Raw genomic sequence first — 23,459 nt, forward strand, 5'->3', positions numbered from 1 at the left:
GAAAAATATAATATCGTATTAACTAATATTAAGTTGATATTTAATAATATCATATTGTCTCAAAGGAAAATATTAGGTGATATTTTTTATATTAACTGGTCTACAGGTGATATTTTCACAATATTAACTTCACCGATTTTGGAGTTACCATTAACCCCTGGTCACAGTACAGTACTAGAGCAAATACTCGTCAGTCTTAAAGCCTACTGCTTTCCTGAACCTGATCGAAAAAGTTATTTGGCTCCGCTCGGTTCACAGAGGGTAAGGTGGCAAGAAACGTACTTAAGTGGGATAATATCATAAAATATTATGTAGAATCTAATATTTTTCAGTTTTCCAAGTTAATATTAAAATATTATGTTAACTTTTGCAAAAAGGAGTTACTATTTATATTTAATATCAAAAATAGTAATATTACTATCAAAAATATCATACGATATTTGGTTACCATTAGCCCCTGATCGTATTAGCTAATATTAGGTTGATATTGATTACAGACGAAGACACTTTAATATGACACATTAGGTTTTTCGTTAACTATACTTGCAAATCCAAAATATTTTTATCCAATCAAGCAAAGAATTTTTTTACAGTCCAGACTTCTCCCAGGCTCGCTTAATGCAGCGCTCGTCAATAGCTGCCCAAGCTGTCACTACGCGATCTACAAGCAGTTTTCTCTTCTCGTCCGCAGACATGCGCTTGAGCGCTAGCAGTCTCTCTCTTAGAGGCAACGTCACATTACTCTGGATGGAGGCTAAGTCGTAGGATAGCGTCAGAGACCGTAGCTTCTTCTTGAATGGCCCCATGACACCCACGTCCAGAGGCTGTAGCACAGCAGTCGTATTCTCAGGCAGGGCCACGAGCTCGGTCCCCCACGAAGCAAATGCTTCCTGCGCGTCCTTAGTCACGTGGCACTTCAAGTTGTCAACGTAGATAACTAGGGGATCTGGAAATTCGTCACTTACAAACTCTGCCCACTGACCATATGATAAACGTCTCGATCCAAGCCCTTGAATCCATCCAGCCGTTTTGCTGGACGGTTACAGCGACTTGATTCGAGTATGCAGCCATGTCGCGCTCAATTATGCCCCCTGGCTGGCCGCGAAATATGATCAATGGTTTTTACTTTCTTCCAGCCGCCGAACCTGTTAGCAGCACGCTCGCACGATCTGAACGGCGGCGTCCTCTCACTCGAGCGGAAATGCTCTGCCCGCGCTCAGCCAGTATAACGCCGGGGTCTTCTTCGTAGTAGACTACAGTTTCATCAGCGTTGTAGATGCATTCACGCAGGTAGACCTGGCTGACAACCCGGCCAACCTCCGCGGCAAAACGTTGCTGCTCTTCAAGAAGCTGTCGGCTCGATGTGATAGTTTTATTGGATCGCCAAAACGAAAAGCCTCGGCTAAGCGCAACACGACAGATTGCACGCCGCAGACTGTCTTCCTGGCGCGTCAACAAGTAGTTTGACGCCCACGCAGTGTTTCTTCTTTAACAAAGGCAACGCAGTGGTTAGTCTTTAGTGCAAAGTCCTCACGACGCATGTTTTTGATCCACTGAATGAGCTCATCTGCGTACGGCAGTGATGGCCAAAAATACATTGCGGGGCATTGTAAAAACATTAAGCGCAAACAATATCTACGGCAACTACCCCCCCCCCCTTGTCTCCAGTAAGTATTGCAATACTCGGCGAGTTTGCAGTACTATTGCAGTACTAATCCTGCGTACCAGCCTTGCTGCTACTGCCACCGGCATCCTTCATCGCCTGAGCTACCATGCTGGCGTTTCAAAGAAAACGATTACGCTTGAGGAACAAGATTTTCTCGAAGTTGACGGGTGTCAGCCGCTTTCTGGTGAAACGAAGAACGTGTTTTGCGCTGCTGAACAGCCGCTCCGCTGACGCAGACGTCTACGAGACCTCGCCGTCGACGACCGATATGTCGTAGTAGAAGCGGACGTCTGCGGGAATGCGGTCGATAGAAAGCGGGCTGGACTGGAGGGCCATGGCGTCTGCAGGGAAGGCTGCAAAAAGCAGAATGAGAGCTGGCTGGTGGTGGAGCGGTCAAATTCGCGCCCATTTTGAAGGCGCGAACGCTGCTGGCCACTCGATGGGCCTCTGAGTTCGCGCCAAAAAGACTTGACGCGCAAACACTGCGACCTTTGGGAACCGACTTTAAAAGGATCGCCGAAATCGCTGGAAAATATGTACTGCAGTTCCCAGCGTTGCCGCAATATGTATTGCAATACCCCAGAGCGCTTGCAATAAGTATTTCTCAGTATTGCAAACAGTACCAATACCTGCAATGTATTTTTGGCCATCACTGGCGTACGGGAAGACGCAACGACGACCTTGACCCCCAAAGTGCTTTTAGAGCTCTTTTTGTTCGCACATGCCGCTCTAAGACTAGCCTCGTTCCTAATCCACGCCTACACAGCTGTACGAGTGTCAACACCGTGAGCATCGGCCACTGCAGCTACTTTGCCGCCAGCTTTCACGGCGTCGACTACTTCACTGCATTTGGATACGCACGACGACGACCCCTAGATGCATGATACAGCTGATTATTGTCCCCGCTTCCAGTATCACTAGTGTCCTCGACGGCATCTTCCCCATCACTGGAACTTGTGTCATCATAATCGCGAACGCTCCACAGAAGCATCCGCAGCTCCAGCTCTTCCATTGCGCGCAGCGACGTAAGTGAACCGAACAGAGCCACTTATTTACTACTGACTTTTCATTGGCTGAAATCAATAACAAAAAAACCTGGTGTCACTCATTTGTGTCCGTCATATTGAAGTGTCTTCGTCTGTAATATAATATTGTCTAAAAACAACATATTAGGTGATATTATTATATTAACTGGTCTGTATTATCAATTAATTAACTTCACCGATCTTGGAGTTACCATTAACCCCTGCCAAGCGCAGCTCAGTCGTGGAGACGTGAAGGTTCAATTCTGGAACTTCCAGGATCTCTCGATCTCATACAGAGGATCGATTACGAGCCACGGGTTGCTGTCAGCAGCTTGTTGATACCTGGAGCTCGATATCCGAATCAGGTTTCCTTTTTCCTGTTGAGAATTCAATTGTTTGGAATAGTTTCATGACTATCGTACTCTAAATTTCAAGAACACAAGCCTGCTTAAAGGTACAGTACTAAATTTGATGAATCCGAACCAGCTCGGAGCACATTAGTTTCATTCTGCTATTTGCCAGTTCAAGCACACGTCGGCTTTAACGCGGCCCCTCGAAACAGGCAGGACGATGAATGTGAATGATTTCGTCCTCGTTGTTATTGCTACGGTACCCGTCACGGCAACCAGTGCACAGCTCAAATGTGATGCACCGGGTTGCGGCTACGTGTTTTCTGTCGAAACCGAAAAAATCAGCGCGTGCTGCAACAAGCAGCCAACGAATTTCGCCGAATGTTGCCGCACAAGTTGCACGTTCGCCATCCCATGCAGCTGAGGCTGATTCCAAGCACCCATTTGCTGACTTGCTCAACAAAAACATGAGTGCCAACATCAAAGGCTGTTAATTCATTTCACTATGACAGCCACTACTAACTGTAGGTCTGGTGGCGAAATTCGCTTTCAATATTATTGTACTTCAAATGTTTGCACGAGACATGAGGACTTTCTTACGAGCTACGATTAGTTTGTTCCCTTCTGAGACGCTGCCAATGTTCGTTCCAGCTGTGCTCGTAACCCACGACTGGCACCCTTAGTAGCCCCGTGTCCACCACTGCTTGATGCACTTCTGTGCAGCTTCCAGTCAAAGTTGTAAGTATTCACATTCGTAGCTGCAGGTTGCAGCTCGATGCCTCCTCCCATCAATGAGTTTCCGATCGTAAGCGCAGGAGGACCGCTAGGTGGTGGACCCAGCTCAATCGCTTCACTGTTGCTATCCTTAGTCTCGTGAGTGGTGCTCGACGAGGTTGAACTAGTGTCTGGAGCCGCTGCTTCGTATTCTTTGTAGCCTCACCGTCCTCGCTAACAACACTTGACAATGACATTAATCTATCCAGACCAGGATTTATCTTGGGTGGAGATGACAGCGTCGTGTTCAAATCTTTTGCAGTCTCATTTGCTTGGCTGATCAGTCTCGTCAGTGACCCTAGTCTGTCCAGACTAGGATTTGTCCTTGGTAGGCTTAAAATCGAAATACATGTATCGGTACTCCCGTTCGACAGTGACTTTGACAGCAAGAACGATGACGGCGCATCAGATGGAGGTCCAAGCGCAGCGAGGGCATCCTTTGCCTCGCTATCATCGTTCGAAGAAGAACTTGTTGCGTGCTTGACGCTTTTCCGATCGTTTTGGCAGAGAAAAGCGATGTATCCCGCCTCCAATCAGTGAACTCTGCAGTGTAAACGCTGGAGGCAGTTCCGGTGGAGACCCCAAACTTCTCGAGCGCATCTCGTTACTTTGTGTTGATCCCGACAGCTCCAGTCGATAGAAACGAGTGTTGCTACTGGGGCTGCCAACTTCTCGGGGTGTGTCGTTTTTATTGTCCTTTGTCGATGCTCGTTGTGCATGATCAATCGCGGTCTGTAGTGCAGCCAATGGGTCAAATTTGTAGCTACCCCATGCTCCATTTTGCGTCGCATCCGAAGCTGTGGACGTCGCTGGAGTCGTCTTCGATGCCTTTTGTCCATTAGGTTGTCGAGAGCTCTTTCTAGTGGCGGAGCGATACGAAGCTGAAGACGAACCCAGTTGGTGCAGGCGCAGACGAGGAGTCAGCAGTCTGTCATCAGAAGTCTCGCTGATGAGACTGAGGAACTCGTGTACCTGACGCATGTAAGTCTTAGTAGTCCCCATGTGCTCATAGATACAGTCGCAAAAGTGTGTCTAGCGTGTGTGCTTAATTCGCATAAATCTAATTTTATGCGAATTCCATCCTTATCCAGAAAACATGATTCTTGAAAAGCACATGCTTGTTTTTCGCTGTTTTTTGTATTTTCGCATCTCATGGCTCAGGCCGTTACTTCTGGGATAAGTACGATCCTATGAAAAACAGTTGGCTACATTTGTGGCCCAAAAATTTAATTATGGAGGCTTCTACCCAAGAGTCGGTGTATTTCAACGACACCTGGGTTCTGCCTATACACTATCAGGTACTCTACAAGTGCAAATACAGCAGCTAGACACTTCATCTTCCTCACTTTCCAACTTGCCATCAATCGGCCAAGGGGAATAGGTGAGCCAGAATCGGAGGCTTCTTCCTCTATACGGCGAGCGACATCGCCATAGTTCTCGTGGCTAACAACGAGGTTGGAGGTCTCGTCGTCCCACTGTCGGTTGAGGCGGTCGAACACTTGGCTGGCTGTACTGGGCATCTTGGTAATTGACAAGTGAATCTGAACTTCCTCTCTGCTAAATTAAATGGCCAGGATTCGCGAAAACCAGATATATTATAGATAATACGATGTCGCACTAGCTTCCGATACATATTTTTGAAAATGATACCACGCTGTTATGTATACTTGAATATTACAGCTGCAGCCTAGTTATATTAAAAGTGATTGAGCTATATGCGAAAATATCGCAGCTTAGAATTATTATGGCGTTTTAAATTTAAAACTGTATTGTTTGCGCCAGATAGCGTTGTATCGTGAACCAATACTGCTATATAAGGTACATGCACATAACTGACGAAAAATTCACTTTTTTAGCCTGTGGCCTTCTGCTAAATTAAATGGCCAGGATTCGCGAAAACCAGATATATTATAGATAATACGATGTCGCACTAGCTTCCGATACATATTTTTGAAAATGATACCACGCTGTTATGTATACTTGAATATTACAGCTGCAGCCTAGTTATATTAAAAGTGATTGAGCTATATGCGAAAATATCGCAGCTTAGAATTATTATGGCGTTTTAAATTTAAAACTGTATTGTTTGCGCCAGATAGCGTTGTATCGTGAACCAATACTGCTATATAAGGTACATGCACATAACTGACGAAAAATTCACTTTTTTAGCCTGTGGCCTAATCAGTAGCTATTGATATCATTGAGAGCAAACAGTGGATTTGCTCCAGGAGGCTCATCAAGCTTCACATCTGACAAATGAGACGCGAAACTGGAGCGCTACTCAATAATATCATTTTGTCTATGAATTATCACTATATTAACTTCACCGATTTTGGAGTTACCATTAACCCTGCCCGCAGCACCATCATTGACGAAAAACACGGGTCCCAATCCAAGTTTGGGAGTGTTTTTAAGAACCAAACGTTGAAGGACGCTTGAAACCAGGACAGAAAGTCGAACAGGGACAAGGCTTCAGCTAGTTTATTGCTATATAGAGAGAGAATCTTTTAATTAACCACCGAAAAATGTGCGTGAGGACTGGTAGTGTTTTTTTGGAATCCATAAAACGTGGTCAATTACTCCTTGTCTCATGTTCGATTTTGTGCTCCTTCCAAACAAACTAAATCTCTTCAAGTTCTGTTGTTATTCAGAATTTTAGACAGAAGTACAAAAATAAGCTTTTAGTAGTCTACTGCTTTTTCGTAAATCTGCTGGGATACAGTGTTTTAATTCTGACCCCCTCGCCGTCGTATTCTTCGGATAGTGAGCTTAGACATCAGCGTGCTTCTTGCAGAAATCCCCGTACTGCGACTTGTGGCATTTCTCCGAGTAGAACACGGTGTAGCCGTCATACACACGTCGATCAATTGGCTTCCAGAGGCGTCTCGCGCCAGTCAAGTCCAGCACTACCTTTACTTCGTAGGGGGTTATTCCTGCACGGAACCAGCGTTTGTATTTAGGGCGATCCCAAGTCGAAATGATCAAAACCTCTCTCGTCCTCATCATCCGAATCGGCGAGACCCTTCCCCGACGCAACATTTTCACTCTCTTCTGTTTCCTTGTCGCTTTGAACCCGGAGAGTGCGCTTGGTGTTATGGTCAGCAGTTAAATCTCCAGCTTGGTCACGAACCACGACGTTGCCTTGAGCCGTCAACTTTGAGCTTTTGAGTTCCGATACCGCAACAGCAGCATCACTGCATGCCAGAAGACCAGCGATCGCCACGAGAAGGTAACCGAGACGCATAGTGAGAGGGGAAGTAGGCTTGGTTTGAGCACTGAAGTGCTGGAGGGCGAATTAGGAAGTGAGCAAGTTCGTCTCGGGAACTCCCAATGCATTTTGATCAACAGCTGACCATCGATTGGCAATCACACAATGAGCCAGGCTCTCGTTTGCAAATCGAACATGCTTGTCTGCAGGGCACAGGCTGAAGGCTTTTACTTGAAGCACCAGTGTCTCCTTTTTATCATGACTCCTTCCTGTAGGATTTAAGGAGAACAAGCGCCGATCTGGTAGAGGCAAAACACGACAGTAGCGAGTGCTATTTTTTAAAAACACGGCACAATCACTTAACATCGATGTAAATATAATATAGGATATCTTGAGATTCTTAAAACCGGTAACACAGGATATAGAAATAGCTTTATATTCGGGAGGGCCATCTTGCAGAAATACCAGACGCTAACATTACCCAGGGGACTGTCTGCAATGAGTATGAGCTATTGAAGATTACATGTACGATACGATCAGATCCATACCGGTATGTTGTTTTATTCTTCATGCGATGAATAACTGAGGTTAAAGAGCTCGGTAATACCGGATAGCGTGGAAAACACATCCTCAAAAAAGCAGCGGGGCTAATAGGGTTACAGTGAAAAAAATGAGCTATTAATAGCTTCAGTTACATGTACTACAAAATGATATTATGTCGACTAGATCGTGCGGGCTTTCTAAAACCTGTTTCCTAACGACAGATATCCTCGACCGCTGATAACCTTGATGTCATTTTCAATTTTGCCTTCAGCTCCAGCTAAGAGGACAGCGTGAAGGCAGCCTCGCCTTCTCAAGAGAAGAGGGGGCCTTGCTGCCCCTATTGATGAAGGAAATGCCTTCACTCACGATTCGCAACCTTGTGAATTTTACCTCGACGAAGGCATAAAAAACAACCGTCCGTGTTTTTGGCGACATGTATCCTTCCGATCACGTTTGTAAGCAACGCATAATATGCATTCAACCATTATCTATGAGAAAACACGTGCTGTCCCAGCCAATATGGATATGTTATTGGCATTATTAATACTATGTAGTATTTAGCAGCACTAGCGCATTAATACATTTCACCCGGAAACGCATGAGTCTAAGTTATGGAATTAAAAAGTTAGGCGGATGGCGGGACGGGTAGGACGACATGTTCGAGTATTCACCCATCTACAGAGTTTCTCTGCGAAAGTCCCTTTACAGGGCGAACTGAGCCGACAACAAAAATCTACTCGTTGCATCGGAATTCTAGATAGTGTGAAGCAAAAGTACGAGACATGGATAGGAAAAAAGGCACATCCGAACTCAAACTTAAGACCAACAACTACAAATTAACGTTAGCTGATTGATGCTCAAAAACATTTTTGCATCGCAGGCATCCAATCGTTATCAAATAGCCGTTCGAGCATTTACCTAGGTGCGATTTTTATTTTGGGTTAATTTCACAATTTTTATAGTATGAGTTTCACAGACGATTTGGCACTTTCGATTGTAATTCGTACGACTTATCGAGTACTAATTAGCTACAAAACGCTCTCGAGTACGATTTACTACATCATCTTAGTGGTACGTCTCTTCGCGCATCCATATCTGTCTATTGAGCCCATCGCATCGCGCTGTACTGGGTACTGCTAAAATGGCGCTCAGCACCATGGCGTTGCCTGTGATTGGCATCTGCACCGGAGTTGTGACATAATGGGGTCCGTCGTAGGCGCGCACGATTGAGCCATCCACAAACGCAGCTTCGCGGACACATCCATCTCGACGTCGGCTCATAAAGAAAGTGTCCTTGGCTTCCGTCCGGTTGTGCCGTAGCGGCCATGGTCTTGATATTGTCGATACAATCATTTTAGGAAGGGTCATGCCGCATTGCATTTGGCGGGAGTCTCTCTACGCCAGTCATCGGTAACTTACTGCGCGTTCGCTCGCATTCTGCAGCTCGCACCCAGCGCGCCACAACCGAATTTGATCTGGACAACAGACATGGGGAGATAAATGAAGATCGAGCACAAAAGCGGTCTCATCAAGAAAGCAAACTATCGCCCTGACATGACACTGGAAGAGTTGGCAGCGTGGACCAAAGTAACGTACAGATTATAGCAGTCGCCTGCCCAGACTACTATAACTAACTTTCGCGTAGAGTTCTTGCCGCCAAATACCACTGCCTTCTTACAGCCCATGGACGCTGGCATTATGTCGTCTTTCAAGAGAGCGTATAGCTGCAGCGGGTTTATGACAAGATCAAGAATGGTGATAACATTAATAAGAAGGCGTATGCTATACACCAGTTGCAAGCTATACAATGGAGCAAGGAGCTTTGACAAGAGTTACAAGGTAAGTCTACGAACTAGAACTGCTTCCAGCACACAGGAATAATATTTTAGAGGCGTAGACGAAAGGTGCAAGACCTTTCAGCTCCCCAGCTACGGAGACGATATCGATGTAGAGGACACTTTAATCCGCGTTGGTAGGTTGACACTGTAAAACACTTCCAAATACTATGTTCAATCCTATGATAGTGGCGGGCAATACCGGAAGTGAGAGATTTTACTGTACGGTGAAAACCTTTCACAGGAATACCTCGACAAGCTCGCATAAGGAGAAATTTAGGGTTACCGGGCGTCGGAGTGCTGGTAAAGACTAGGCGTCGTATCAAGCTTCACGGGCTGGATTCAGTACGACTTGCTTTGGGTGTGTACGATCGTCATGATGCTGTAGATGCTTCGGCGTCAGCCGTGACCGTGATCTCTCAGCTAGTGACTTTCGACACGACCATGCGCGACGAGCTTGCGTTTCAAGTCACAGAGAAAAGTGTTTCCACGACAGACTGGAAGCTGCAATGATTGATGCGGCGTCGCGCGGAGGATGTGCACCTGGCCTGAGATCACTGCAGTCTAGGCCGGTTGCGGGCGAAGCCGACGTTGCTTGCGTCGACCACAAAGACGAACCTGTGGCGGGCAACATCCAAGATTCACATGTATATCTGCACAGTTTAAGATACAAAGGTAGGTACAAAGACACGCGGATAGCGCGAGTCTACCTGATTACCTTAAATTAAGAGACTTTCAGCCTATAGAAGTTTGACACACACGTAGGGCTTAGAATTGGTAAATTCAACTCTAAATTAGATGAGGCGCATTGTACCTCATCTAATTTAGAGTTGAATTTACCAATTCTAAAGAATTAAGTTCAATAACGCGAGGTTCCTCACGCTAACGCGAAAATTTACTTGTGATTATACAGGTAAGTTCCATGGTAAAATATAAAACACGTATATAAGCTTGGATTAACTCCGATTTACGCATCATTGTACAGCATATTGCATTTATTTTACTAATACCTATTGCAATTATTGCTGTTTAATCCAGTAATATGCTTGGTTTACCGCAGATCAAACGGTTCGCTCAAAATAAAATCCGCGAATACAGACACGCTTAAAATTGGTAAATTAATCATATTGCATGGTTTTAGGGGCATCGACAGAATGAGGGATAATGGTGTGTAAGCTAGAAACAATAGTTAGTCCCGTTACACCTGGTAGCACTTTGTAGCCCCTCCAACGACCAAGCCTTCGACAGGAAAGTCCAAATGCCTGGTACGATCCTGGAACACGAGAATTTTTCACATTTGGCGCGGATGGAGTGGGAAACCCTGCATCGCCTCGACGACATCATTTCGAGCGCGATCGACATGGCATCGCAAGCTCATGTCTTCGTCGTCGGTATGCGCGAAGGTACTGTCTCACTCGCGCCGAGCCCAACACCCTTGAAGAGGCGTTCACCCTCGCGCTGCGTGGGGATTATACGGTGGTACCCAGATATGCTTAAGCACTGCCGTCTGATGCTCGAACGTCTGCGCCGGAACCCATGGAGCTCAAGGCACTCGAGGCTACTAACTGCCCCGGTGGCTTCATCCCGCAGCGATCGGTGTAGCACGTCACTGATCTGTCACCGATGCCGTACGCCAGTGGCGGACCTCGCTAATACGGCCGTCTTGAATGAAGACGATGTGATCCCTGTCGCTCAACCGAAAACCGCGATCGAGACCAGTAGGCGCGGGGTGCCCTACTGGATGGAGCGAAGGTCCGATTTCAACCGGTGTCAGCCCAAACTCCTAGCCTTTTGTGGTACAAGCCCACCACAGCCCGCTGCGATTCGAGGCTGATTATCGTCAGTCTTGACGTCACAGGCGCACGACGTCATCTCCGCGCGTTCCTAGATTCTGGACGTCGAGCCGCTTCTATCTGGAATCATGCCTGACGTTATCATCTTCTAAAATCGCGGTCAGCGATGAACCCGGCGATATCATTGTCACGCAGGCGGCCGCACCGCGGTCTGTGGCGCGCTATCAAGATGCCATACACGCTCGATGAATTCCGGAACAATGACGAGTTTCTGGTCATGGAGATGAAGTACGCGCTCATGTGCAAATTCCGAACACGGTGCCAGCCCGAGATCGACTGGTTGTTCCGATATGTCAAATGTGGTCTGGACTTTAGCGTCAGCGAAGTGTCCATGCACTTGTTGGTTGCTCCGTCGGATTGGTCCAACGTCAGAGTCATGGACAAGTCGGCCACGACGCATGCCACCCCCAGTGTAAAGCGACGGTGGACTGTGATGGGCTGATTAATGATGGTGCGGGTGATGACCACGTTTCCCCGCAGCGTAGCGGAGACGCCAATGCGACTGTCGAGCAAAGACGACTCCCGCATAAATCGGTACAACTAATAGGGAGTATTCGCGCCTAGAGGAGGGCGGTGATTCGTTGTTCAGCGACACTTCATCGTCTAGCGTCGACTTCAAACAGTGTCTCGAAGCGCCGTCGCTTGAAAGCCCGTAACAGCTCCGAGTCGAGTGAGCCGTCGCAGACATATTCCTTTTGCGCACTCGAGCGTGAGGAGCTGGCCCACGTTGAGCCCGAGTGATTAAAATTGCGATCCCTCCTGGCGGCGCAGCGTCGATCATGGTACCAAGTCTTTCCTAAAACAGTTTCTGGTCAAGTACACCTTGACGTGTAGTTGTTGAAGGTCCTGTCTTGCTTTTGAGCTTCGTGAATATTCTCAATCGTCACTGGAAACTCATCCGCTTACAGCTCGAAGCTGCCCTCGCTTCCAGGTTCCGTGACACTTGGTAACCGACTAAGATCGTCAGCTACTACGTAGTGCTGTCCCTTAAAGTATACCATATCGAGCGCAAACTTTCCACGATAAGCCGCCAATAGACACCTTGATCCGACTAAAATCTAGAAGGAGAAATTCTTGTGATCCGTGTGCACAATGATCCGGTGACCGAGCATAATGTGCGGAACTCAAGGAGAACTCCAACGATGGATAAAAGTTCTAACTCCATCACTGCATATTTCAGCTAGGCGTCAGTCAACTTTCGGCCGAAGATAGCTAGCAGGTGACCCTGCTGGCAGATTATTCCCCCCAGCTGAAAGGTACTGACGTCCGTGAACACGTCGAACAGCAGTTACAAGTTCGGGAAGTGTAGCGTAACATCTAGACGCACAAGTTTCTTGATCTTGATAAAAGCGCGTTGACACTCCGCCGTTCAGCGAAACGGCGACCGAGGCGATGTCTGTGCTGTCAATGGGGTAAGCAGATGCGCCCGGTGCAGTCACATATCGCGCTAGTACATTGACGAGGTTAATAAAACTCCGGAGATCGCGCTTGTTCTTCGACGGTGCGATCCGGTGAATCGCAGAAATCTTATCTGGGAGTAGCTGGATGCCTTCGCGCGTTAGTCGATAGTCGCGATACTCGGTCTCGTGCGAGGCAAAGCCGCATTTTGCCATATTTACTTGTTGCCTACTGCTGCGAAAACGTTCCAGAACAGCGCGCACCAGCTCGGCAAACGCTGTCGGCGTCGAAATAAGCATATCATATCAGAAGACGCGCACAAACGCCATATTGCCATGAAAGGGTTGCATGCGACGCTGGAACGCGTCAGGAGCAGTGCAAATTCCCATTGGAAGGTGAGTGTAGCGGGTCTTTCCCCACAGTGGGATGAAGGAGCTGATTTTGGAACACTTCTCACTCAACACAATTGGGTAGTTACATGTGTTCATTCAGGCTTTGGAACAAGAATTTTCTTCGTCCAGAAATATATTCCAGTGGAATAGCGAAGGGTCGCGTTATTCCACTGGAATAAATTATTGGAATACCGATCGGTAATCTATCCGTCATTTATTCAGATTTTATCCAGATAATCGCTATTCCAAGCCTTGCGTTATTCCAGAAACTAAAGTTCTCTATTGTGGAAGCAAATACCTTATCTTAAACGACTTATCGGACCTTTAGCAGGTCGTACGAAGCCACTAGCTCATAAGAGGATGACCCTTACTGGTATTATTTGGGTAACATGATGCTGACAAGATTACAAGCGCTGAGCGTTGGTGAGAATGATGCGGGTTGACTTAGCTTTGACTAGCGATAAATCAAAGAATGAGGGAGACTCCACAAACGCAAGGAACGAAATGGATGGTAAGCGTGCACTTGTTCGGTAGGCTTCTGTAGATGTACCATTTTAAGGTACACCTGACTGAGCCACAAGTTTGTACATACACATTCTCGCACCCCTACAAGCTGAAGCTGTGCATCAGCAGCCTGAATTCCGCTTTGAAAATGTCAATACAGATGACCCCGTCAGTAGTAATCTCTGCTTATAAAAAAACGCCGATATAAATACAAATATCGGTTCCCGAAGTCTAGTAGTATAGCTCGAAGTACATGACTAAGATAAAATAATATTACCTCTGACCTGTCCCTCGTAATATAGAATACAATATTTCCAAAATGAATGCTTAACTTTGAGAAATGTCGAAATAGGCATACTGTTTGAACCCTCCTTCCTGCTTAGCTCGCATTTAAGCGCGACAACATACTACTACCATCTTCCCCCGCACACTACGCCTAGGCGCTATAGCGTAGTCTTTAACATACGATAGAATTATTCGTTTTGAACGCCTAGGCGTTATGCGACGAAAATAATATGAATGTTTGAACAAATCAATCAGGGTCTACTTTGTTTAGTGGTGTAGGTTCGACCCTCCTATGCTACTGACCGAGGTTCGAGCCCGCCTTCGTGCAGTTCACAACATAAATGTGCGTATAGTAAGGGTCAGTTGTTTTCTTTCATTTGGGGACTGCATTAAAAATACGGAGGTTTTATTATTTTATGAAGAAAATATTTGCACAAAACATATTTTTTTCTTAATATTTTTTCACCATACAAAAGATTAAGCAATGCACCCATCCACCTCAACTGCGAAGTACGATCCGCTACGAGCTAAATACACCGTCTTCATCGGGTTCTCTACTTCGTAAGTAAATGTTGAGACCACCTTGCAGCCCTTGTCTACTGTAGTCACCTCAACGTTCCAGTTGTGAAGTTTTGAAGCGGCATAAATCTCCAACTCTCCTGGATCTGTGTCTCCGTTTTGAATATCCTCCAGATACTGCGCATCAATGAGATCGTCGAGATCGTCCAGGGTTTTCATGTAGTTCACCAGCTCGTAAACGAAGTCGTCTATAGCAGTTGATGTGCCAAAGAGTAAACAGTAGAACAAACTTGGCCTCTCGTTCTCGGGCAGGTACCAGGAAGGAGCGGATACGCAGAGCTGCTCTCGATCATCCGCTTCATCAAGGAGATATTGATACGATGCGTGCCATTTCTCCATGTCAAGATCTGGTTCCAGAAGGTCTCTTAAGGGCTGATGAAGCTCGTCTTGGTTAAAGCTTGACTTTGGTACAATCCCGCACAGTGTAAATGCCTTCTTGATGTCATCTGCTTGACGAGTTGCTACCCAGTCCAGCGTCCATTCCGCGACAGTTTTGTAATGGGGGATCTTTAGGTTTCCAGCAGCGGTTTGCATAGCCGGATCGATCAACGCTCTGCTAATGTAGTCATCATACTTGTTCCGGTAGAACGATTGATAACTACGATTGACAGCTACGTCAAGTGGCTGTAATATACTGGTGAGGTTGGGCGGTACCACCACGACAAAGATGTTGTAGCGCTCCAATAGTGTAGACTCTGCCAAATCTACGTGACACGCGTAAGAATCGATCAAATAGAGCACCGGCTCCCTAAAGAATTGGGTCTCCTTCCTTGAACACACCACCGCTTTAGAGAAGCGCAGCAGGATATCTTCGTTCCACATGCCAGTACTATTCACATCTACCAGAACACCATCAGGGCACTTCGGACGATTCTTTAGTTTTGATAAGAGAAGGTGGGGCTTCAGGATGATTCCAGAGGCCGTAATGGCAAACGTAGCAGTGAAGCGCTTATGACTTGTCCCTCCCTTTTTTAGAAGTACCTCACGGGATCCACGAGTCGTGATGGTCGTCTTAGGCTCGGTTTCAAAGTACCTTGGTACTTGGTCCATGTTAACGATGTTGTCAATCTTGATATTGTGCAGATCGATGAGTTGGTGAACACGATGAATGAAATCACGGCAAATCTCTCCAGCATTATCAGGCAGTATTCGTGTAGTCGTCTGACGCCGAGAGACGAGGTTCTTCCGACGTTTAAATCGCGCCAACCAACCAGTAGACGCATCAAAGCCCGATGTCTGAGGACCATGTAGCTCTCGGTAGATGTTCAGAGCTTACAGCCGGATGTAAGCGTCCTTGACCCACAGTCCTCTAGTATTTCTGTCTATAATCCACTCATGTAGACGACATTCTACATCACCGTGCTTGGCAGGTCTTCCTACCCCACCCAGCCTTCTTGTTGTACGCGTGGTAATATCACGGTCTCTCAGAGCTTGCTTTAGTTTGTCGCGGAGATCCCACCACCCTCGAATTGTTCCTGGAGCTATTTGGTGTTTTTTTTTTCCTAGAGCAAAGAAGCCTTTTCCTTTGACGCCTTTGGCGTGTTGGGACAGGATATCCAGCTTCTCTTTGATAGTATAGTTTCGGCGCTTGCTTTTCACCATGGCAACTTGGGAATGAGCAACCGACAAGAGGAACGAGAGAAGTTGTGGTCAAACACTGACAGCCAACCACCTCCTATTACAGCTATAATTACACATGTTACTGTTATATGTAGTAGGCGTTGTATTTTGCTATGTGTTCTATACGAATATTTTATCGCGAAAGTTATAATTCCATTATTTTTTTAAAGCGCCTAGGCGTAGTGTGCGGGGAAAGACGGTAGTAGTAGTAACTAGCTCGTCGGCTACAGGGTCTTCCTATTCTGGCTCACTGTATTCACGAGCATAGTAATCGAGTAGACCAGTGTGTCTCCAGCACTTAACAAATTTCGAAGATTCCAGCAGTCGATGCTCCATACCGCGAACGTCAACCTTGTAAAACTTGGTCCCTTTCGACATGTCCATCACTAGGTCGGCTTCATGCTGATCAAGAGCGTGCTAGATCTGGCGACGCCGGTAACGCTGCTTGAATGCAGCAATTATTCCAGCGTCAGTGGGTACTTAAACAGTTTAAAGTACAGTTCATACTTAAAGGTATTCTAGAAACTGCATCTTGAGATTTGACAGACGAACTAGGCAACAGCGTCGACGAGACTCTGCTAACAGCTTAAAATTCAGTAAGTTTCCAATTTACTTCGTCAGACATACGGCATTGCAGCCGCAGATCAGGTGTCGCTGTTTACTCGCTAGCCCGTTTTGCCACGTGGGTGTGGCCTGAGTGGGCGAAGGTGTACGCGGTATTGTCGAGTTTGGCGGGGAATTGATAAATGCTATCTCAAGCCGGCAAAAATCGCGGCCATGGCTCGTGTGTACTTATATATTGGATACAACTTTAAAAAATGATTTCTTTATAATAATAAAATGAGACTTCCAATACATGTATCGTCTGAAGTACTACGTAGTAGTAAATTTTAGAGGTACTACCGGCACAAGCATGTACAGTCGTGCACCTCCAATTCGACACCGGTATCAGTCGATACCCTGCCAGATTTTATGATTACGCGAATCGGATGCGCAATTACCTTTGCCCATCACCACCCTAGCAATTAACCTCAGCGGTTTCCCCCTCCTCGCCGAGGGATGACACGCCGCATCGATCTGATTTTAAATTTTGGATCGGACGTCTTCATAAAAACACACACTTTGATTTTTACCGCCAAAGACAATGGGACATCGCCCTTCCACCTACATGTCCCACAAAAGTAGTCTTTGTGCGAGAAGACCTGCATGCTCTCACTCCGAACTTGCTCGTTGGGCAACGGAGCGCTTTAAGACCCCCCGAGCAGTAAAGCGCACTACCGTCCAGAGTATTCTTAAGCGGTCCGCGGAAGTTGCCGCCTTGCCGGACGCCTACTGCGACCGGAAGCGCTGCTGCGCGCCCGCGATTCGCGCGTCTGACGCCAAGATTATGCTGAAGATTGGCGTAATTTTTGTACTGAATTAACAAATAAAATATCAGCGCACTGGATTTGCGTTTGTTTTTTGCTTTACGTTGTGCACTTATGCCCTGGCACTGTTGATATGGTCCGCCCTGTCGAATTGGAGGTGCACGACTGTAGTACATGTACAGTACTGTTTTCCGCTCGGAAAATGAATCACCTTGCCAATACGATTACATACTGCTTAAACTCCATACCCTTGTAAAAGTGTTTATGCAGTGTACCATGAAGCTAAACTGATTCCAGCGGTACCCCGGCTAAGGCGATATATTCCCTGCAAAACTGTAGGTTTGCCATTAGCAAGATCAGCAAGGACATAAGGAGCGACGGCGCTACGAAGGCCCCCTACAGCTAAGGGTCGAGTGCGTGAGGACAGGTGAGCCAGCAAGGGCATCGCTTTCGCTATTAATGATCCTAATCGTGTGTCCGTCGTGACAGACGTTGGTGTGCGCTGGACCGCCTGCTGAAGGCAACGTTAGCAGCTAGACACCTTGCAACGGCCCCCGATTATTGCACCTAACATGTCCACTTTGCTGATGCTGGTCAAGGACGGTGTATCGAGTGGATGAATGCGACGAAGTCTTCAGCTCGAGGCAAACGTCTCTGCAGTGGCTCACGGATTCAGTAGTTTTTACGAGCTTGCTGCTGAAATGGCGAACAAGAGCGCCTGCAGCTACACTGATGTGGTGGAACAAGCACACCGCAGTTGAGCCATTTGAACATAAAAGCCCGGGTCTATTATCGTTTCAAAGGTCAAAGCTCCTTGAATGCAGTCTTGCTTGGCACAGCTATTAATAAGTTGGTAGCACAGTACCCACGGGGCATGCACGAGCCTTCCGCAAACTTTATAATCATGAAAAAGAACGAGGCGGAGCGCTGCGAAATATTTTAGGAAAGGTGATTTATTTTCCAAGCGGATGAAGTACTACTGTAGTAATATGAGATTTTTTATTACTACTATTAATAGTACATGCCACTTTGTAAAGCTGCATGAGATCCACAATATTGTGAAACTTTGAGTGATTCTACAAAACCCCTTGAATCGCTGCCGGCTTAGAAGGCCTCATCCCGAAAAGTAAAATTATACAAGTAGGCTTATTAAGGACTCATGGTTGCGAAAACATCGATATTTGCTCTGTCTTCCTGAGCTAATACTCCTTAGCCTTGCAAAAATCCTTCTTGCGGTTCTCGTAGTAGCTGCAATGCTTGTTGTAGTACTTGACGTAACCTCTGTAGATCGAGCGCTTAACCAGCTTGATCGAGCCCGCCCTCAAACCCAACGCCCTGCGAACATCGCGAGGGGTCATTTCGTGCTGGAACCACCAGTAGTATCGGGGCTGGTTGGACATCTGGATGAGCGAGAATCGCTCCTCCTCGCTGAGTTCAGAGTCTTCCGATTCGTCAGCGGGCTTGGCGTCAACGGTGTTCTTCACATTCTTGGGGTCTTCACTATCGTCCTCAGCATCATTGTAAGCTCTCAGAAAGCGCTTCTCGTTGTCGTTGACGACAGTGTCAAGTAACTGGCGGTCCGAGAGTACTTGCTCATTGGAAATCCTGATGATTTTCTCCGAGTCGGAAGCAGTTGCACAGGCCAACAGGCCCGTCAAAGTCGCAGCCAGAATGAATGAAAGACGCATATTTGCACACACGAGAGCAATCCTTAAGTGATAACAGGAGCGCAGATCTCCAAATGAATGGCCAGTTTCATCTTTGAAGTTTATCACGGCTGTTTTCAGCAAACTTTGCTGGCCGACTGAGCCGGTTTTCTTCCATGCGCAATTACGATATTTCAGTGGACAACAAGATACCGTATGTCAAAAGGATTGGAATAAGTGCCTTTTTTTTTAAATAAATCAAAATAAGTCAGTACCGGTTTCAAGCGAAGAGGTAAGACAATACCGTATAAAGTAATGATGCACACATTACTACAAAGCTCAAATTATCTGGTGTTATGAGCAATCGACTATGTGTGTCGTTTGGCTTTATATTTGACGTAAGCCAAAGGCAGTTGATCAAACGCATTCATGTTGCTGACGACTGTTACATATTGGGCTTCATGTCGGCTATATTGATTGCGACCGAAGTACGTACTCTTTCCCTATCTGGGTATTATTAAATACCTCTACTTGGTCATCAAAAACCATATGTTTGAGACTAAAATTTGCGTCTGATCTTAATCTGCTCCGCATCTTGGCGCAATTAATACATCGGAGATGAGGCATTTGCCCATACGTTTTGAAGTATTATAATTAGACTATAACCCAATAACGTTGTATTTTTAAGAGGCGTAGCTCCAAATTTGATTTTATTGGTGCACTCGTTTTCATATAGTGGTAAAAGAGCTTAAATACTGCATTGTAATGGGTGGTAATCGGGATAAAGTTCAGTAATGATAGGCTAACCTTCATGGAGTGCCATAGGGTACTATTATAATTCGTAAGGGTTTCCAATAGGTAACAACTTAAGTGGGTCAGTTCTTTCACGTATGACCAGGTAACAGGAGTTATAGGAGCTGAATTGAGCGACGTATCTGAGAGGTCATCGTAAATTGGAGTGAGCTTTAATGGTAATAACACTTAAGTATCATAGAATCAAAATAATACAGTGATTTAGGTAGTCCTGTCGGTAGATTTCACTGACTTATGACGATTCCAATCCAAGCAGTGACTCCCAAGCAGAAACCCTGTCAGGATTCCTTGAGATGGGCTCCAACCCGCTCTATTCGTCCCATCTTTACCAATATTAAGGAAATTGTATTGATGTAAATTACATCAATACAATTCCCTACTGGTACATGTACATGTAGTATTATACCTGAGTATTACTGACAGTAAAACAAAAATATCATATGATATTTAGTTTATACCATTATAGCCCCTGATTACTGTACTGTACAAGTACCGGTACATGTAGAAGGTAGCTGTGATTCATATACTGTATTAATATATGTAGCTGTGGGGCACTTTGAATCGATCGCACCACAATCACATGTAAGAGCGCTATTATTAATAATTAAAAGCGGTGATGACGCACTTACAGTACAGTGTAGCTGCGTCGTGTGTACTACACATTGTGTAGGCTACAGTGGGATGATTTTCAGACCAGCAGGAGTCACGGAGAAAACGTACGTCATTACGGTGTTTTAGGGCGAATCTAAGGAGCGGTGTTGTTAAAAATTCAAGTTTCTTTAATACGAGCTGAGATTTAACTATTTTTTACTGTGGTCGACAGCAATGAAATTAAAGCAATTACAGAAGAACCCTTCCGTAGTCATAGCACCAGGAACCAACAATTCATTCCTATCCTATTTCTGTTGTAGTCAGGTGTACCTTCAAAATGGTACATTTACAGAAGCCTACCGAACGAGCACGCTACGACCCGGGATCGAACCAGGGACCTTCAGATCTTCAGTCTGACGCTCTCCCAACTGAGCTATCGAGGCGTCAACAATCAAACCTACCCAACTGCTCCAAACCTTAGACTTCCAATCGACAACGCATCCGACAGCCACCACTGACCAACACAAGCTTCGGCTTCCTTTCTGTCTACCCAACGAGACATTTCACGCGCATGTCCAGGGTCATTTCGGCCCAAGCGAGACGCCAGAGTGCACCATCGTCATTCCGCACTCCCGCAACAGAAACGCCATTTTCTCTTGATTGCGTCGGCCCACTGCGTTTAGATGAGCGGTGAACGCATGACGAACCGGTCCGGGCGCGATCAGACAAGCGACAACGACGCGAATTGTGTCCGGCTCAGCCGGTCCCACACAGGTTAGCCTGGATCGACAAATCAAGTTCCACGAGACATATGACCATTGGATGACAGCAACGAGGCGAACCGGCGGCGGGGAGAAGTGGCATGGTGTGGACAAGCAGCACGTCCTGGAGGGGAAACAAGCGAAAGAGCGAGCGCAAAAGAGAGTAAGATTGCAAAAGTGCCGCGACCCGGGATCGAAACAGGGCCCTTCAGATCTTCAGTCTGACGCTCTCCCCCCTGAGCTGTCGCGGCGTCGTCGGTCGACCCTAAAAAAGGGCTCCGGTCCTTGGTCTTCCTATCGTCTGCGCATCCGACAGCCACCACTGACCCAACACAAGCTTCGGCTTTCCTTTCTGTCTACCCAACGAGACATTTCACGCGCATGTCCAGGGTCATTTCGGCCCAAGCGAGACGCCAGAGTGGCACATTCGTCATTCCGCAATTCCCGCAACAGAAACGCCATTTTCTCTTGATTGCGTCGGCCCACTGCGTTTAGATGAGCGGTGAACGCATGACGAACCGGTCCGGGCGCGATCAGACAAGCGACGACGAACCGAATTGTGTCCGGCTCAGCCGGTCCCACACAGGTTAGCCTGGCTCGACAAATCAAATTCCACGAGACATATGACCATTGGATGACAGCAGCGAGGCGAACCGGCGGCGGGGAGAAGTGGCATGCTGTGGACAAGCAGCACGTCCTGGAGGGGAAACAAGCGAAAGAGCGAGCGCAAAAGAGAGTAAGATTGCAAAAGTGCCGCGACCCGGGATCGAACCAGGGACCTTCAGATCTTCAGTCTGACGCTCTCCCAACTGAGCTATCGAGGCGTCAACAATCAAACCTACCCACCTGCTCCAAAACTTAGACTTCCAATCGACAACGCATCCCACAGCCACCACTGTCCAACTCAAGCTTCGGCTTCCTTTCCGTCTACCCAACGAGACATTTCACGCGCATGTCCAGGGTCATTTCGGCCCAAGCGAGACGCCAGAGTGCACCATCGTCATTCCGCACTCCCGCAACAGAAACGCCATTTCCTCTTGATTGCGTCGGCCCACTGCGTTTAGATGAGCGGTGAACGCATGACGAACCGGTCCGGGCGCGATCAGACAAGCGACAGCGACGCGAATTGTGTCCGGCTCAGCCGGTCCCACACAGGTTAGCCTGGCTCGACAAATCAAGTTCCACGAGACATATGACCATTGGATGACAGCAACGAGGCGAACCGGCGGCGGGGAGAAGTGGCATGCTGTGGACAAGCAGCACGTCCTGGAGGGGAAACAAGCGAAAGAGCGAGCGCAAAAGAGAGTAAGATTGCAAAAGTGCCGCGACCCGGGATCGAACCAGGGACCTTCAGATCTTCAGTCTGACGCTCTCCCAACTGAGCTATCGAGGCGTTAACAATCAAACCTACCCAACTGCTCCAAAACTTAGACTTCCAATCGACAACGCATCCGACAGCCACCACTGTCCAACACAAGCTTCGGCTTCCTTTCCGTCTACCCAACGAGACATTTCACGCGCATGTCCAGGGTCATTTCGGCCCAAGCGAGACGCCAGAGTGCACCATCGTCATTCCGCACCCCCGCAACAGAAACGCCATTTCCTCTTGATTGCGTCGGCCCACTGCGTTTAGATGAGCGGTGAACGCATGACGAACCGGTCCGGGCGCGATCAGACAAGCGACAACGACGCGAATTGTGTCCGGCTCAGCCGGTCCCACACAGGTTAGCCTGGCTCGACAAATCAAATTCCACGAGACATATGACCATTGGATGACAGCAACGAGGCGAACCGGCGGCGGGGAGAAGTGGCATGCTGTGGACAAGCAGCACGTCCTGGAGGGGAAACAAGCGAAAGAGCGAGCGCAAAAGAGAGTAAGATTGCAAAAGTGCCGCGACCCGGGATCGAACCAGGGACCTTCAGATCTTCAGTCTGACGCTCTCCCAACTGAGCTATCGAGGCGTCAACAATCAAACCTACCCACCTGCTCCAAAACTTAGACTTCCAATCGACAGCGCATCCGACAGCCACCACTGACCAACACAAGCTTCGGCTTCCTTTCTGTCTACCCAACGAGACATTTCACGCGCATGTCCAGGGTCATTTCGGCCCAAGCGAGACGCCAGAGTGCACCATCGTCATTCCGCACTCCCGCAGCAGAAACGCCATTTCCTCTTAATTGCGTAGGCCCACTGCGCTTAGATGAGCTGTGAACGCGTGACGAACCGGTCCGGGCGCGATCAGACAAG

The 23,459-nt window shown here is 47.2% G+C and overlaps 4 protein-coding genes across 4 annotated transcripts; all 4 read right to left on the bottom strand.

Moving 5' to 3' along the window:
* Positions 1-3,650: 3,650 nt before the first annotated feature.
* On the bottom strand, positions 3,651-4,221 carry PITG_06091 (uncharacterized protein; the record flags this gene model as incomplete). The annotated part of the gene is made up of 3 exons (XM_002998235.1): positions 3,651-3,889; positions 3,982-4,113; positions 4,200-4,221. 3 exons carry the CDS (start codon positions 4,219-4,221, stop codon positions 3,651-3,653), a joined length of 393 nt encoding a protein of 130 aa, XP_002998281.1.
* A 2,550-nt stretch (positions 4,222-6,771) lies between these two features.
* PITG_06092 (secreted RxLR effector peptide protein, putative) lies at positions 6,772-7,059 on the bottom strand (the record flags this gene model as incomplete). Its single annotated transcript, XM_002998236.1, has 1 exon — positions 6,772-7,059. One exon carries the CDS (start codon positions 7,057-7,059, stop codon positions 6,772-6,774), a length of 288 nt encoding a protein of 95 aa, XP_002998282.1.
* Positions 7,060-8,631: 1,572 nt separating this feature from the next.
* On the bottom strand, positions 8,632-9,056 carry PITG_06093 (uncharacterized protein; the record flags this gene model as incomplete). The annotated part of the gene is made up of 2 exons (XM_002998237.1): positions 8,632-8,896; positions 8,986-9,056. 2 exons carry the CDS (start codon positions 9,054-9,056, stop codon positions 8,632-8,634), a joined length of 336 nt encoding a protein of 111 aa, XP_002998283.1.
* A 9,542-nt stretch (positions 9,057-18,598) lies between these two features.
* On the bottom strand, positions 18,599-19,087 carry PITG_06094 (secreted RxLR effector peptide protein, putative; the record flags this gene model as incomplete). The annotated part of the gene is made up of 1 exon (XM_002998238.1): positions 18,599-19,087. The coding sequence occupies one exon, from the start codon at positions 19,085-19,087 to the stop codon at positions 18,599-18,601; it is 489 nt and encodes a 162-aa protein (XP_002998284.1).
* Between the last annotated feature and the right edge of the window lie 4,372 nt (positions 19,088-23,459).

This window comes from Phytophthora infestans, genomic scaffold, assembly GCF_000142945.1.
Source record: "Phytophthora infestans T30-4 supercont1.9 genomic scaffold, whole genome shotgun sequence".
In the NCBI taxonomy this organism is placed as follows: Eukaryota; Oomycota; class Peronosporomycetes; order Peronosporales; family Peronosporaceae; genus Phytophthora; species Phytophthora infestans.